Here is a 17,320-nt window from a genome sequence, read left to right on the forward strand (position 1 = left end):
GTTCCCCCGGCGGTGCTGCAGCGTGTCTGTCTTAATTAGTGGCAGACGGTTGATGCTGAAAATGAAGCACAGCACAAATGAAGTGGGATTTGTGGTCACGTGTAAAGCAAAATGCAAACGTGGATCCCAGAGCATTTTGCTGGCTCTGGGAGATGATGCTGTAACTTCTCCCGTGCTGCACTGCCAGGCTGGCTGCTGGAGCCTTCTCCATCATCCCTGGGGTTTGCCATGTGGCCCATGGGGAACTCGCACATGGGGGTCTGGGTCTGGGCAGCAGTGCTGCTCTTTGTACCTGTTGGGGGCAGACTGCCATGTCGTAGTAGCTCTCGGATATCTTTAGATATGGCTTTCATGGCTACCAAAGCAGATGGTGCTGTGAGCAGTGGCTAGAATAGAAAGCTGGGATCTGCTCTAGAGGGCTCCACCTAACTCAGCCATCATAGGTGGAAAAGACAGTTTTAGGAGGAAAAAAAAGCCAGGCTGTCACCTGGCATATTTCAGGGTGAGGAATCCTGTAGTTCCCCCTGTCTGTACTGGCCAAGTTTGTGCATGTGTGAATGGACCGCAGGGCAGTGAGCAGGGTGGCAGACTGAAAAGTGTGTGGCAATAGATGATTAGATGAACAAAGACAGTCGTCACTGTTAGATCCTCCCCATCCCGCTTGTTGCTGCAGACAGAGTATGAAGAAACTTTTCCACCCCATTACTTTTCCATTTCCCTCTGTCGTCTCTCTTCTTTGGATGATGTCTTTTAAATGTCTTCTTATACAGAGGGCACGAAGACTCATTTTTCTTCCCGCTGTGTGTTTGTGTTCCCTGCCCTGCTGGGACACAAGGTGACAACGACATGCGCCTATTGCTGAGGGCCCCTCACCTCCTTTACCTGCTGAGCTTTGGCCACTTTGGGCGTATTTTCTGCTTTGTCCCATCTTTTCCATGCTCCATAACATCTGCCCTGTTGTCCCGTTCCTGCTGTTGTGGAGCTGAGGACAGCTCTGTGAGCACTTGCAGTTCTCCCATCAGAGGTGCGTGGCTATCTTCAGCCTCCTACAGTAGCCACGGCAGGCTGAGGGTTGGCACAGCCTGCTGCACAGTGATGTTCGTTGTGTCTTTATTGCTGGAGCTGGATGCCATCTGCTCTGTGGAGCTGCTCAGAGTGCAGCAGTGCTGTCCCAGCAGCTGGGAGCTGCTGAGGGAAGGGGCAGGGGGTGGTGTGCCCGAGGGGAGCTCCTGGGTGGGTCTGTCTGTGTGCAGGAAGAACTTGTTGATCCTTCTCTCTGTCTTGTTGCAGGCGAAGGACAGTGATGACGATGATGAAGTCACTGTCAGTGTGGACAGGGACCGCTTCATGGATGAGTTCTTTGAACAGGTGAGAGCTCTCTCATCACAAGTGCCAGTGATGTGGGTTCCCAGGGCAGGCGGGCAGTGGTCCATTTGGGGTTGGATGTCCTGCCCCGACTGATGCTGCTCTGCTGCTGCTCGGCCTCCAGGTCCCCAGGCTTGCACCGAGCACTGAATAGCGGTTTCTGTGCTGGTCTTCCCTGGCCCCAGGGCTGCTATTGAAGAAAGCAGCAGGGCAGCTGAGCCAGCTGACCACTCAGTGGGAGCATGGGAGGCTGTGGACGCAGGCTGCCATGTAGGAGGCTTTCTTGCTGCAGCATGTGTGTCTCCAGAGTGCCATCAGAGCAGAGAAGCTCTAACGTGTCTCCTGAAGGCACCTCTGCAGAGTAGCACTTTCTGCATGGGATTGATTTAATTTTGTGCCTCTCGTTACCAAACAAGAGGTTGTCTTATGGCATGTGGGTGGCAGTGAGACATGCACGCGGTTTTTTAGCCTACCCTTAGCATGGCATGTGTGTAGGGGGTGTAGAAATGTATCTGTGCAGGCAATAGAGTGTGGAATGAAAAACCTGACATGTGGTTGAATGAAGATGAGCAAAGTGGCAGTGTGAGTTGAAGAAGACAGACCTGAGTGTCCGCAGGCAGAGGCACAAGTAGAGGTTCCCAGTCTTGATGATGCTGGCTCACTTCCTCGTTTCCTTGAGGTGCAGGGAAGACGCCAGCATGGAGAAACCTCATCTCATTTGGCCTTGCTGCCACCGTGAGTGAGGGACAAAGAAGAGTCCTCAGCCCTTGGAGCAAAGGCTGGGGGACTGAGCCAGGGCTGAGCAGTGCTGTTGCAACCTGAGCCATGTGCTTCATGTCAGAGCTGCGGAGTCTGGAAATTCATAGATTTCATGCTCATTTAAACAGGCCTCTGGTGTTTGTTGGTTTATCACAAGGCATGCAGGACCCACAGCTTATACTGCTTTGCTCTGACTGCAAAGCTGGTTGGTGTGATGTAGAAAGTTTGATTTCATGTCAGCCCTGCAGTGTGAGAATCCAGCTGGAAAACACTTGCCCAGGAAGACCTTTGTTAGGGGTCAGACATGCCATGGTTGCCTTTCAGTAGCTTCTCATGGTAGTCCTGTGTTCTTTTCTTTCTCTACAGGTGGAAGAGATACGAGGGTTCATCGATAAAATTTCAGAGAATGTGGAGGAAGTGAAGAGGAAGCACAGTGCCATTCTTGCTTCACCCAACCCTGATGAGAGTGAGTGAGCTGGGAGCTGCTCGTGTCTCTGCTGGCCGTGGGGCTGCTTTTGGGGTGGGCAGGCAGGTGGAAGTCCCCTTGTCTGCAGGCAGTGATTGATGGAAAACTCTGTTCCTGAGGTGGTCAGTAGTTGTAGGGGTCTCACGTTGGTGGGCAGCGCAGTTCCACCACGCTGCTCTGTCACTTCCCCTCCTCAAAAGCCTGGGGGAAGAGAATATGAAAAGGAATTGAGATGAGGAGAGGGAGATCACTGTCAGCTGCCATTATGGGCAATACAGACCCAGCATAAGGGAGGCTAATGCGGTTTATTGCCTACTACTCACAGTGACAGTGCTGTCAGTGATTACCACTTGTCCTCACCCTGCCCTTCCTCCTTTCCCCTCGGAGCAGCAAGGGGAGCAGTGCTGTGCTCTGCCCCTATTGCTCTGTGTCTGCTGCTGTCCCGCTGCCTCTGCTCCATGTGGGCTCACCAACAGCTGCATGGAGAGATCTGCTCTGCCTGGTGCCCGTGGGCTGCAGAGGGACAGCCTGCTCCTCACCCTGCTGGGGGCCAGGAACCTTGCTTTGTGAGCCCAGTACAGCAGTCCACGTGAGGGAAGGATGAGACCTACACAGAAAGGAGATGGAAGGATTCCTGCTGGCTTTCTAACCTTGAGAGAGAAGGTGAAGTTTCAGAGAGGCTGGTGGAGAATTCCTGAAGGACAGGGCGGTGTAGAGGCTGAAAATAGCAGTGGCATTTTGAGGCAGGGCGGCTGCTTTCTTGCTCTGCCCAGCCCAAGTGCTTATTCTGCATCTCCATTTGTATCCATTACACCAACTGCAGGCAGAGCCAGCACTGCCTGTCCATGCTGACTTGGCATCAGGAGCCAACAGTACAGCCCTGTGAGCCCGCAGGTGTGCGCTGCTGGCCCTGTCCCCTCCATCCTTCAGGGCATCTCATTGCTGACTTGAAGCTGTCCTTGGATACAGACCATGCCCTGGCTGCCAGCTGAGGTGCCGGGGTGGTCATTGCAGGTGCTTGATGCAGGCAACTGGTGTTCTCAGCAGAGGGACTTGGCGGCTGCAAAGAGGAGAGCCATATCTCAGGCTGCTGTTTGCCTGTCCTCTAGGCTCTGTTGCTCTGTGATTGCACTGTAGGACTTAGCAGTGTTTCTGTTTGGGTGCTGTTTGGAAGGAGCTGTCGCTGCTTTGCTTCCCACTGCCGGGCACACGCAGCGTGCAGCAGCACCAGCTCAGCTCTGAGCCACTGCTCAGGCTGCAAAGGGCACTCATGGCCTCAAAGGATGATCTGTTTGAAAGTCTGCAGCGAACAAGATACTGTGACATTGGTGTGACTTCTAGAAGCAGGAACCTCTGGTTTTGTTTTACAAAATTACCTTGCCTTGATACTGCAGAAAATTCAGCATATGATGCCAGAAACCATTTGGGCAGCACAGAAGAGCCTCTGCATTGTTAAGTAATCTGTGTTTTGTAACACTGTCATTCATGGAGAAGGTGCAGTGGGGCTGGAAGGTAACAAACCAGGAAGCAGTGGCAGATCAAAAAGAGCTGGAGCTCAGCCCTGCGTTTTGGTTGGTGTTTTAGGAGCTGGCGGTGGGAAATGACTTCTCTGAGTTTGAGGAAAAAAAAATACAGACTCGTAGTTGCTGTCTGGAGGCAGCTGCGCTGCTGCTGCTGCTGCCTGGCTCTGTGTGTGGTTTGGCTCCTGCGCAAGAAGGTGCAGAACAGCACAGGGAAGTGAACGCTGGAGCTGCACAGCCTTGGGGCAGGGCTTCAGAAGGTGGGAGCAGAGCTGGGCTGTTAAACTGGGAAACGATCAGTGGTGGTTAGAAATGCTGCTGGAGCACCAAGAGGATGGATGGATGGATGCACAGTGGCTGAGTTGTTTGCTGGGCATCTAATAGAGGAGGGGCTTTGCAGGGACAGTTCTGCCAGAGCCTCCCTTGTGGATGGCCGTGCTCAGGTGGGCACAGGTACTGCCCTTGTGAAGTGGAGGGATCAGGGCTTGGTGTGACACCTGCCATGCCTGCCTGCATGGTGCTGGGCTGCACTCATGTCATTGTATTCCTCTCCTCCATCCCCTGGTCTCTTCTGGCTGCACAGACTGTTCTCAGAGCTGCAGTGCCGCTGCTGCCTGTGCTTATTTTGGTGCCCTGTGGGTGGGCATCTGCCTTGCTTTGCCATCATGCCAGTGAGGTGGGGGGGACTGGAGCACCTCCCTGCCAAGCAGCTCTGCACCATCAAGGCACTGCTGCAGCTTCACCTGCAGGCGTGTGGTGCTCGGAGGGGCACTGGGTCTGTGTGCCTACACAGAAGGGCTGCTGCTGCTCCTCTGAGTTGAATCAGTTCCTGCTAGATCTGTTCTTAAAGTCCTTTCTGGTGAGCTGCTGCGTCTGCTGCCCCTCGTGGTGCTTGCAGCAAGCCATTAGCCTTTGGTGCTTGGGCCAGGCTGGTTCCCAGAAGAGTTGGCTTTGAATATTAAGTCACCTCACGGAGAGGGATTAAATGATGTTTTGCTGGAGCTGTCGGGAGGGACTTCTGTGCCATTCATCTTCTTGGCGCACAGCTTTCCTCTCCGCTTCCATGCCCGCAGTTCCTTGGTGCTGAGTTATATAAGAGATGCTGTTTGGTGAATGAGTTGCCTCCGGGAACATAAATCTTCAATCTGAAGTTGCGTCTTTCAGCCTGTCAGCTCAGTCCCTCTGCAGGCTTCAGAAGACCCGGCAGATATCTCAAACCGCTCAGTGGGTCCATTGCTGCTCTGCAGTGAGGCAGAATTTCCCCCGGTGCAGCTCCCAGGTCTTTGCTCAGCTTTGTGCTGCAGGAGATGCAAATTATTTGGGGAGGGGTCTCATGTTCCTAACAGCATCTGTTTGCAGAGAGCTGTTCTTGGTGGTCAGGGGGTTGAATCAGAGCTGCTGGGCTGTCTGACATGTTGAAGCAAAACTGTCTGCTGCTAAGAAGGTGATTTTAGGTCACCTCAATGCCTCAGCGCTGTCTGTGTGCCTCTGAGGGGGCTCTATGCTTTCACTGTTGGTAACCTTGCTGCTCGCCAGGTCCTTTGGCAGTGTATCACAGCTGGCAGCCCGCACTGTGAGCATCAGGGCAGAGCACAGGTCCCTGCCCAGCGCTGTGCCACACTGTGAATGCCTGCCGTGCACTGAGGATGGAGAGGGCTGTGCCCTGGGCTGCTCCTGGCTCACTGCATCACACCTCTGTCTCACACCAAGGTGCTTTCTATAACCCATAACCCTTCTGTGCATTCCTGCCTTTCTCCAGCTCTGTCTTGAGATAGTTTTGTTTCTTGTCCCAGTAATTCCTGTTGAAGGGCTGCTCCAGGACTTAACCTCCAGTGGTCAGGATCCATCTTCTCATTTCCAGCATGAGTCTATTTATGATCAATTTAAATACCGACGTCATCACAAGAACAAATATATTTAGCTTAAATAGCTCTTTGCCCTTCTGGCTTCATCCTGTCGGGTCCGTGCAGCAGCCTGTTCTTTTTGAAAGGGCTTTACACAATCTCTGCCCTTTCCCATCCCCTGCCACCTGCCCCCCCCCCATTTGCTGGGGGCTGCTCTTGCCCCTTGGAGCTGTCTGTTGCAGCAGAGCTTTATCCCCATTTCACCTGGATGTCCGTGCACTCAGCCTTCAGCTCCTGCACTTTGCTGTGGTGTGTCGGTTTCCCCTTTCCCTGCACAGCTGTGCTTTGCTTCTGCCCCCTGTGGTGCATCACATGCGGGGCCAGCGGAGATTCCCCCTCAGCACACAGCCCCTCACATGCCCAGGTTTGTGGTCTCTGTTTTCTGCTCCGTCATCCTGAGCGCTGCTGGGTGATCTGCCACACTGAGTGAATGCAGAGTAAATAGCAATTAACTGTAGTCTGATTCATTGGCAACATCAAAAAAAAAACCCAAAAACCAAAAAACCCAATTGTCTGCTCTGTAATTATTTTGGGTTTGTTTTAGCCCAAATCACAGTCCTTTTGCAAGGTGTGTGCGTGGCCTTTGCAGAGCTGTCTCTGGGTGGGTCTGCATCCCACTGCGTGGGGTGGGACGGGCTGGCAGCAGGTGATCCCTGCAGCAGACAGACCGCATCCAAACCCAGCACACGCTGCACAGCTGTGCCTTGGCTTTCTCTCACTAAATCTCCTTTGTCTTGGTGTTGACAGCCGGGGATAATCCGTTATTTGCCAAAATGAGTTTAGTGAGGCTGAGGTGAACAAGCTGTAAATCCTGTTACCGGGATTACGTGGGCACTGCTGCGCATTGCAGGGCTGGGGGCTCTGTGCTTTCCAGGCACACCGAGAGCAGCAGTGCAGGCTGTGGCCATGGCTGGGACAGCAGGATGGAGCCGGGGACCTTGTAGTTGCCCACAGCCCGCGGGGTGGCCCCACTGCAGGGGGTTACCAGAACCTGCTTTGTGGAGCTGTAACTGTGTCAGTCCCAGAGTGTGGGATGATGAATTGGAAACAGCTGGTGGGGATTTACTGATGAAAACCCATCTGGGATGGGGTGGCTGGAGAAATGGCTGCTGTGTATTCCCTGTGCCGGCACTGCCGTGTTTCAGGTGGGAAGGAGGAGTGAGGTGGTGTAGGAGGGAGCGGGGTGATGGAGAAGGACATCAGTGCTGAAGAGGTTTGGAAGCATGGAGAAACGCTAGGAATCCTAAAATCGCCATTTAGAGCAGTTTTCTGCTGTTGCTCCGGCAGCAAGAAAGGTGCCATGGTTTGCAGTTATAGGGAGAAGTGCTCTGTGCCTTTGTGTGGCGTGGGGGAAACCAGGTGACGCGTTGATGGGATTCAGAGCCGTTCTGTGATCTGACAGCCCCCAAGCAGAGGGAGGAGGCTCCCAGCTTCCCTCTCAGCGGGTGCAGTGGCGGTGTGAAGGGGGCGGTGCTGCCCAGCAGCAGCTCCTGCTGCCCGCAGGTATCGGGGCTGCGGCACGTCGTGCTCCCCTCTCCCCCCCTGCACCGCCCTCCCCCGGCGCTGCGCCCCCCGGCTGCTCCTGACCCCGCTGCGCGCACTGCGGCTGCGCTGCTCACAGGGAGCCCGGGGGGCTGCGGGGGGATGCGAGGAGAAATGTGAGCAGAAATAGAACCTGTGCTCTCGGCTCGGAGAGGAATATTGGATTCAGCGCTCAGAAACAGCGTGCGGAAGGGTGGCCTGATACTACGGCGTGGTAAAGAAATATATTTTTAGAGGAAGATTTGGAAAATAATCCTGTTTGTTGTACAGAAAGCTGTTAATACTGAAGTGGATCTGCTCGAATTGCTGCAGCGTTGTGATGCTGTTCCGAATCTTTCAGCGCTCGGTTTGGGAAGGGAATATTGGCACAGAAAACATCCCCCCCCCCGCCCCCAGATCCCGGCCGTTCATTTCCTTGCAGCGCCGCCCACCCGCAGCTCGTCGCTCCCGCCCCCAGCGCTGCCGTGACTGCGGCCGGGGGGGCTGAGCTCCGCAGTGCTGCTGGGTGCCCGGCTGCTCACAGGGCACGTGGGTGCCGAGCGGGTTCATCGCCCTGAGCAGGGTGTGCAGGCTGCCAGGAGAGCAAAGCAAGCATCTCTCCCCTTCCTTTCTGCCCTGTTCTTGGTGAGGTGCTCTGTGTGTCCCTGGGTTCTGCTCCAGGCTGGGACCCCGCTGCCCCTCTCAGGGCTGAGGGTGCTAAAAATCCAACCTTTGTTTAGAGTCATCTTATTCTATTGCAGCCCCCTGAAATCTGCTTCTGACCACAGAAGATAAGGAGGAGGTACGAGCAGGAGCTCATTGCAGCTTCTCAGCACATAAATCACACGGTGAGAGCTGTGGGTGTACTGCTCTGTGCAGCTGCAAAGTGAATCCCACATGGGGCTCTGGGTGTTTGGGGCTCACCTAAAACTCCAGCAGTTGTGAGGGCTCAGATAGGGGTGAGCTTTGTAAAAGCTTGACCTACTTGGGTCATTAAGCAAGCCAAGGTGCAGGCCCTGGTTAGCGGCTTCCCTTTGTTTGCCCTGGTGTGCCTTTAGTTCCCAGCACGTGGCATGGGTCGGCTGTGCCCGTGAGTGCTGCATTCCACCCCACCGCCTGCGGGTGCAGATCCCCTCACTGTCCCTCCAGCCAGAGCTCTGCAATGGTGTCACTTCACATCAGTGGTGATGAAGTGACTGTGCTGCGGGCTGGGTGTGCTGTGGGGCTGCTGAGGGTGATGGCCAGGTGACATCCCACCTTATTCATCCCTGTTTTCCATCACTCTGCTCAGCTGGTGGATTTCCGCCGGAGCAGAGCTTGCTGTAGCTGGGAGCCCTGCAGCAAGGTGCACAAGGTCTGTAACAGCGGAGTCTACACACCCTACCTGAAATGTCAGCATTGATTTGCCAATATGTTTGATATAAAAAATATCTATATATATATAGTGTGTGCATTTGCTAGGAAAATGGGGGAGAAAGTGTTGTCATTTGAAGCAGGATGGCTGCAGCTGCACAGTGCTGAGATTCAAGGTGCTCTGAGCAGAGCAGTGTGTATGTGCCCCAGGCTCCCACATCAGTAGCTGTGCTCCCCCCAGCTGTCCTGTCTGCCTGAGAGACTGGGGCTGCTGCAGAGAATCACCTTCTGAGGGCAGGCAGCATCAGTCTCAAGCTGTTCTGAACTTTGGCATTGCCTGCTTTGAGCGTCTTGCAGACTGGTGGTATTGTTAATGAGCTTCCAGGCCCCACAGAGGTGGAACAGAATTCTGTTTCCATAATTGAGTTATCAGATCAGTAGCAAAAATGCAAATGAAAGAGCTGCTTTGGTTACAAGGGAAAAGGGTCACAACTAAGCCCCGTGGTGTGGTGGTTAATCAGCAAGGGAGGGTGAGGGAAGGAGATGCAGCACAGCTGGGTTGCAGATGCCTGCTTTCAGGCTGGGCTGTCCCTTGGCAGATCTTCCTTCTTAATTACTCTAAGCTGTAGATGGTAGACACGGTTTTTGAGTCGCTTTGTGAGTACACCCTGCTGGCAAAAGTTCTTGTGGAGGGTTAGTAGGTGATTAATCAGCACTGAGGTACACAATGAGTCAATTGGTGTGGATTCCAGCAGGTCAGAACTTGGCTGCTGATCTCCACATGCAGTGGATGCACAGCTGAGGAGCAGCTTAAGCACAGGCTGCTTATTACTGCCTGCAGCCCCTCCTGAGCTGCTCAGTTGTGCAGCTCTGACAGAAGGAGTGGTCCCTCCATTGATGGCTCAGATGTTTGCTAGAGGTTTTTGCAGCTGTAACAAAGAGGCACAGAAGGATGGCTGGAATCTCAAATGAAGGGCACCTGGCTTCAGGTGTCCTGTGCCAGAGAGCTGCTTGGTTTGTGCTGAGCTTGGAAGGAGCAGTGCCATCCCCGCTCCACTTCACATCCCACGCACTGTTCTTTGATGGAAGACAACTGGAAGCACACCCTGCTGGTTGGCAGCACAAGGTCCTGAGGTCCTTCAACCTGAACCATTTTGTGACTCTCATCCCCAGGTGTTTGGGGCCACCTGAGTGCAATGTTTGCTGTGTAAGTATAACCCGTGATGAGTTTTTGAAGAATGCAGCAAGTGACTCATGCAGCTATTGCATGTTCAGCCCAAGTCGGAAATTAGGGCAGTTTTATGCAAGACATGTTAGTATCTCTTAAAATGCTACAGCTATAAGGAGTGCCTTATTCTTGGCATCCATCTGGATTCTTGCAAAGGCGGCACTTGGAGTGGGTAACAGCACCATGTGTGGATTCCATATCTCACTGTAACCAAAAGGAATCCGGAGCTCCCAATCTGGGAGTTAATTCTGTGCATTGAGAGTGCTGCGAGGGCTTAGAATAGCTTAGAATAGCTGGTACTTCTGGGGGAGGCTGCCGGACAGGAAAGTGATGTGAAGAACTTGAGCAAAACCTCCCCTCTTATTTTCCTCTGGGCTTTAGGGATGTTCTGCTTAACTATTTGCACATCCCACCGTGTGAGCACAGTGCGCCCAGGTGGCAAAGGCCACTCCATCTCTTGCTGCATGAAGCCACGTTCAGCCGGTCAGCTCAGCGAGACTCAGGTGCTCCTGTTGGTGCAGGAGCAGTGGTACCCACTGACATTCACTGCTGCTTGTTGAACGATGATGGAGAACAACCAGTGGGTGTGAGCACAGACAGTGGTGTGTGGTGTGTTTCTGCAGTGGGACAGCAGCAGCTCTGTGGGTGCAGGTTTTGATGAGCGCAGCATGCAGGCTCTTGTTCATTGCTGGTGAAAATGCACAGCTAACGGTGGTGACTGTGCTGAGAAATAGTTTGTAGCTGGGAATTTGCTCTATCAGAGAGTTGCCGTGTTTGTTGTATTGGTTGTAGTCTCTGTGGAAATAAACAGGAGGCATTACTTTCGGAGCGACATAAATGGGGCCTAAGACAGTCCCACTTCACTTGTGTGGCTCAGACAAGTCAGAAGGTTGGGCACCTGTGTTTAATTAGTTATTACAATTTCGCATGCTCCTTATTGTGTCTAGTAGGATGTGCAGTAGTTAATGATAAGAGGAAGTCCGCTTGTCCCAGATACTGTGTGTGCCAGAAAGGGAGCTGCTCCATTGCTGGCACTTGTGTCTGTAATCACCATGGAAAGGCAGAACCAACAGCAGCAGTTACTGCTCCAAATAGTGTTTTGCTACAAAACCTTTTGCCAAGCAGCATTGCCCATGTTCATCCATTCTGAGCTGGCTGTGTGTGGTGCTGTGGGGCTGGCAGTGCCTCTCCTGCTCTCACTGCTGCGTCCTGGCTGAGTGCAGTGCTGCACATTCCTTGTTCCTGGGGCACACAGTCAGTGTGGGGCAAGTGAGGGAGCGATGTGACTGAGGTTGGCAAGGACCTGCCGAGGGCAGCGGCCCAACCTCCTGCTGGCAGTGGCCATCCAGGGTCATGTTTGAACATCTCCAATAATAGAGTCCCTGTGGAAGTTCTGGGTCACATCCTGGTAAAAAACAAACAAACAGCTCCTTACAGAGCCATTATTCCTTCTTGACCTGCCCCCCACAGCTGGGCAGGTAGCGGGGCTGTATTCCTGTTGCTGCAGGGGAATTAACAGAGCTCTCCTTGTTGCTTCAGCTTCATTGCAAATGTTTTTATTCAAACTACATTTGGGAAGGAGGACCCATGGCTGCGGCTACCTCGCCACGTGCAGGCGGCTTTGTCCTTGCTTGGTGGTTTGATTTTAAGGGATTTTTATGCTTGCATGCAAACGATGAGAGAGGTATCAGTGTTTGGCCAGGTGAGATGCAGGTGGTGGGGTGGGAAGGCTGGTGGGGCAGAGCCTGGTGCTGTGCACAGCTATTAGTGAGGAATGAGCAGCTCTGTGAGTGGTGAAGGCAAATCTTGGCAAAGAGAAATGCAGAACGTGAAGCAGCAGCGGAAGGAGAGCTCCAGTGTGGGGAGAAGGAGAGGCTGGGGAAGCCATAATTAGGGGAGACAGACTGCAGCTCCTGGAGGAGCCCAGCACAGCACTCCGTGCTGATGGTGGTGTCTGTGGGTGTGCGGGAGCAGATGAGCCGTGCTGGGGAGGAGGCATGAGCAGAGCTGATGAAAATATTAACTCTGCAGAGGCTGAGGAGGTCAGATGAGTGCTGGTAGCTGGTCTGTGCAGTCCCCAGACCAAATGTGTCCTCAGATAATTGGGGTTTTCTTCCCTTCCTGCTACCATTCCCAGAGCTGGCTCTTACTGCAGGTAGTTGGAGTTACCATGCCCTTCTCTGAGCCAGGAGGGTCAGGTTTGGAGCTGTGAGACAGGCAGTGAGTTTACCATGGAGCTGCCTCATGGCTACACAGGTTTGTGGTCTCTGTGGCCATTTTGCTTTTGGGGTTCCCTGTTCTCCTCCCCCTGGTGCTCCTGGGGCAGCAGGGCTGCAGCCCTCGCTCTCCTGGGGGCAAGCATGTGTTCCATAACATTCAGCTCCGCTGGAGATGAAAACCCCTCTGCCCTCCTGCAGGACAGCTGCTGATGAATTAGAGAACACCAGGGAAGCAGGGGCTGGTGACACAGCGGTGACGATGGCAGTGTCACCACACGGGGAGGAGTGGGGTGAGTGTGCCAGGCAGCACGTCCCTGTGCCAGGGAGGAGGGAGGGCTGACAGGGCTGAGCTGCTGTGCCGGGGGGGACCAAGGAGAGGCGGTGGTCACCCTGCAACAGCCTGCCTTCGTGCTGGGAGTGCAGGACAGTGAGAACAGGGAGAAGAGTCTTATGAGGACAAGTCTTATGAGGAGCAGCTCTGGGAACTGGGATTGTTCAGCCTGGAGAAGAGGAGGCTCAGGGGAGACCTCATTGCACTCTACAACTTCCTGAAGGGAGGTAGTGATGCGGAGAGGTTTGGCTTCTTCTCCCAAGCAACAAACAGGACCCAAAGAAATGGCCACGAGTTGTATCAGAGGAGGTTTAGGTTAGATATAAGGAAAAATTTTTTCTCTCAGAGAGTGGTCAGGCACTGGAATGGCTGCCCAGGGAGGTGGTGGAGCTGCCGTTCCTGGTAGCTCCAGGTGGTTGGACTTTCTCAGGTCATTTTCTCCCACGAGCACCAGGAGGTTTTTCCAGCGATGGGTGGTTTTTGCTGTATATCACAGAGAACCACCAGCAGGGTGAAATACTACGAGTCCGGTGCAGATGGTCACAACTCAGTGATTTACATCATGCAGACATGGAATAAGTTTGAAGCACGCTGCAGGTCCTTGGTGCATTCTTTTCTTACTGCTTTTCAATAACTCCTATTTGGGGAGATTTTCTTACTGCTGTCTCTGCTTATCCCGGTGTGGTGGAGGGGGAGGGCACAGAGCAGTAAAGCAGCTGGAAGGATGGTCTGCCTGCCTGATGTGCCCTTCAGCACCAGCAGATAATGATCAGTGGCTCCAGCGCATTAATCTGTGACAATGGTAGAGCAATGCAGAAGGGATGGAAATATAAAGGAAATGCCTTTTTTCAGTGCTTGGGAAAAGTGAATAGTTTATGGTGAATGAATTCTTGCATTGCAAGAGGAGTTTGGATGGTTCTTAAACAGCAGGCCCCAAAATTAGATCACGCTGGATCCATCTACCTGGAAGCATCAACAGGGATGCTTGCAAAGAGGTGAGTAAGGTGGTTTGTTTGCCTTTAGTGTTGATTTCCACTAAGACTCTAAATACCTGAAAGGCTTCGGGAGTTTGGAAAGTGGCACAGCATCCACTTTTGGAAAAGCGAGAAGGGGAAGGAGCTGGGTTCCTATTGACTGATTAACTTGACATTTGCTCCTCACTGTTTTCAGACCAGGAAGCCAAAAGATTGGGCATATATTCCCTATTCTTTCTGCATCTGTTGTCACCTTCACAATGACAGTGTTTCCCATCTCCAGTTGGAATGACCCATGTCTCAGTTTGCTCCATTGCTTCCTGTGATGTCCCTCTGCACATCCCAGCAGCATCTCCCCCCAGGTCTCTCCCTACTTCTGCTGGAGGCAGCCATAGGATCCTCTTTGCTTTCCTGCTTCCAGGTGAACAGAAACAGTTCCCAGCTCTCATGTTCGTGGCAGCCTGGCTGGAGGTACTTGCAGACACGCTCCTTTCCTCATCTTCCCAGCCCTTCTGAAGCTCTTAGCTCTGAGTCAGAAATGTGTACAATTGTCAGTAGGATGTGACCTTCCCCCAACACATTCCCATCATCATGATTTTCTAATTCTGCCTGTGACTGCCAGCTGGAAGCATACAGCATCACAGCTACTACAGCCATCAAAATGACTCAGTTAATGTGCCTAGAGACTATTCAACAAACTTCTATTCAATGAAGTAAGTCTTCATCTCATCAAAATGAAGAGGGAGTGTTAGGGTGGCAGCATTGCTGAGAAGTCTCGTTGGAACGGCAGGTATATATGGGATGTGGATAGCTGTGATGTGCTGGTTGTGCAGCTGGGTATGGAGGTCAGAGTTAGCTGCTGTTGAGCCAGCTCATCTCACCCACACCGTCCTGCTGCTCTCATGGGGGGCAGGTCTGGCCTCTGCCTCCAGCACTTTGGTCCTTGGGAGTGCAGATGGAGGGGCTCTGCTTTGATCGGGTTTGCAGAGCACTGGTGGTGGTATGGAGGTGCTGCAGTGCAGGGAAAAGTCCCACAAAGCACGGGTATCTAGAGACATTCTAATGATGGCACTGTTGTTAGTGGTGAGCTCAGAGCCTTACTGCCTGACTTCTGCTGCTTACACATGGGAAAGAGAATAGATAGCCATGTGCCAAACCTTGTTGGTGAGTCAGGGCTTGCAGCTGATTTACTGCTCTCAAGTGTATCGTACACACTGGTTTCCTTCTCTCTGTAGCCAAGTCATCTCTGGCAGCCCAGGAGGATCTCTGCTAGAAAGCTTTTGCAGTCCTTGGGAGAAGGCTTTGGTGACAGCAGGGACTCACTGTGGGGCTCCAGGCACTCAGCAGGGCCCTGCTCCCAGCAGGAGCCTGCAGCTGCTGGTACTGTGCTCTGGGTCTGCATGTGGGCACATAGGGATGTGAAGGGATACAGGCAGGAAGGAACTTGCTTGCCTCTGTTTTTGTTTGTACCTCCTGTGCCCCTGCACGCTGCAGTGAGAGGACTGCATTACACAGCCCTGCTACTGTGCTCCCCAGAGCCATTTCTAGGATGTGGGACGTGGGACTGGGGTGTTCTCTGGCCCAGTGGCACTGCAGTCTGTCTGGTTTTTGCCATAAGTAGTGAGTATGCATGAAGTGGCTGTTAATCAGCTGGTGTTGAGGGTGCTGCTGGCCACACAGCAAAGGGAGCCTGGCCTCAGCTGGGCTGAGTCCTTGTTGTTCAGCATCAGTTGGGGATCGAGCCAAGGAGCAGCGGGCTGTCCCTGGGGCAGACATATCCCCAGCGTGGCGGGGCCGTAGGGAAGTCAGCCCGCACTGCGGCACTTGATGTGCAGAACAGCTTTGATGTACAGCAGTCATTTTCTCTCCACTGTGGGAAGCAGCGCTGCCAGCTGTGCGTCTGTCTGACCAGGAAGGGGCAGTGCTGCCGGCTCCTGGCCCCACACGCTGTGGGGTGGGTGAGCAGATCTGAGCAGCGTCCACAGCACACCCATGTTTGCTCTTTTCTTTCTCCCCAGAAACAAAGGAGGAGCTGGAAGAGCTCATGTCAGACATCAAAAAGACAGCGAACAAAGTGCGCTCCAAGCTAAAGAGTGAGTACACAGCGGTGCTGCTGCTGCGAGGCACTGGGGGGATTCTGGCGATGTCCCTGAGACCAGCACTTCTCACTGATCCCTGCTCTGCTGTGGCAGTCGCTTTCCCCAGCTCTGCTGTGAGCCCGTCACCCCTGCCTTGAGGATTTCCTCCTTGAGCAGTGTCTGGCTTTGCTGGGCCCCCCTGCCCTTCATGGCTGACTCCCATGGGATTCTCCCAACCAACATTCTAAGCAGGTCAGCTTTGCTGATCCTCCTTCTGACTTCACCAAGCACAGAGAACTCCATCATTTCATGGTCACTATGTCCAAGTCAGATTCCAGGCACCACATGCAGCAGTGATGCCCAGCCTCACAGCCAGCACCTCTTGGGTTCTTCCTCTTGGGAATGTGTAACCAACTGCACAAATGACGGGTTTTCAGGCTTTCATGCAAAAAAAGTCCTCTTCCATACCTGTTGTGCTTTGTGGGTTTGTTTTGTTTCGGTTTGTTTTTTTTTTTTAAGGGGCTCTAAGAGCCCAAGGAATGGCGGGGCCGGCTCTGGTTCCCCTTCCCTTCCAGAAAAGACTTACCAGTACGTGTTTGCCTTGTTTGCCTGCCAGTCCCTGTGCCTTGCCCACACCACCTTGTGGCCAGTGCGATCATTGGAAGGAAACAGTCAGGAATGATCAAAAACACCATCTGCTCACAGCGGATTGACTCCTGTAGGAGAGATATTGCTCATGCAGTGGCTAATTCTAATTACTGGCTTCTTGGGAAAATGTGACTTTATTAATTATTGTAAATGTACAGTGTTTGCCAATACCATTCCTTGGGAACAGGGAATGACTGATGGTAAATGCTGAAGAAGGCAGACTGCTGATGAAATGGCAGGGAAATGCTGGCAGGAGGTTTCTTTTAGGGTTTTCAGTAAAATGAAAAGGACAACCCTGTGCGGTGCTGCTGGGCTGTCCCCGTGCAGCTGTCATCCGTAGGGTCCCAGAAGAAGTCTCGAGCTTTGATGTTCTGCAGGGGTGTTTCAGCTCTGAGTTCCCTCCTCTTGCACAGCTGGAGAGCAGCCCTGTGGTCCTTTTTGTTTGGATATGGAAAAGCTCTGAGATCAGAGTCAAGCATTACATCCATTTCTAAAGTCTCTTTGGCAAATAATCCCTTCTCTAACCAGCCTGAAATAATCTGTGTCTTTCTGTCCTGATCAGGTATTGAGCAGAGTATTGAGCAAGAGGAGGGACTGAACAGGTCATCCGCCGACCTGAGGATAAGGAAAACTCAGGTGAGTCTCTGCCCTGGTGGCACTGGATGATGTTCTCGTGGCTTTTTTGGACGAATGAGGCAAGGTTGTTCCATAAGGTTGTTCCGTGTCCCCCAGGGGGTCTCTCTTGGGACTTGTGCTCCATCAGAAGAGCACAAGTCAGAATCAGAATGATTCTGTGATGGTTCTGTATCCAGTGAGCTTGGCAGTGACTCAAGGATGCTGAGCAGACATGGGTTTCCCACATCCTCCTACTGAAAGATTGGTTTCATGTTTGCCTTTTGTCAGTCCTCGGGGTAAGTTGCGATCACCTCTGTCTTCAGAAGATGATGTAGAGGC

The 17,320-nt window shown here is 53.0% G+C and overlaps 1 protein-coding gene and 1 long non-coding RNA gene across 3 annotated transcripts in view; both read left to right on the forward strand.

The window, feature by feature from the left end:
- The window catches only part of STX1A (syntaxin 1A), a 32,567-nt gene that overhangs the window by 6,641 nt on the left and 8,606 nt on the right, over window positions 1-17,320 (forward strand). For both annotated transcript variants that reach the window (XR_014936608.1, XM_015880922.3), the window contains exons 2-5: window positions 1,291-1,368; window positions 2,491-2,590; window positions 15,659-15,733; window positions 16,929-17,002. Coding sequence is in view for 1 of the 2 variants with exons in the window: in XM_015880922.3 (XP_015736408.2) it covers window positions 1,291-1,368; window positions 2,491-2,590; window positions 15,659-15,733; window positions 16,929-17,002 (327 nt within the window). In the remaining variant the exon portion in view is untranslated. The remainder of the gene's footprint in view (window positions 1-1,290; window positions 1,369-2,490; window positions 2,591-15,658; window positions 15,734-16,928; window positions 17,003-17,320) is intronic.
- LOC146757420 (uncharacterized) lies at window positions 7,654-8,383 on the forward strand. The gene is made up of 2 exons (XR_014936611.1): window positions 7,654-7,770; window positions 8,297-8,383. It is a non-coding gene; the product is annotated as an uncharacterized LOC146757420 (long non-coding RNA).

The sequence above is a fragment of the Coturnix japonica genome, chromosome 22 (assembly GCF_054131305.1).
Source record: "Coturnix japonica strain WE chromosome 22, WE-NBRP24, whole genome shotgun sequence".
NCBI lineage: Eukaryota > Metazoa > Chordata > Aves > Galliformes > Phasianidae > Coturnix > Coturnix japonica.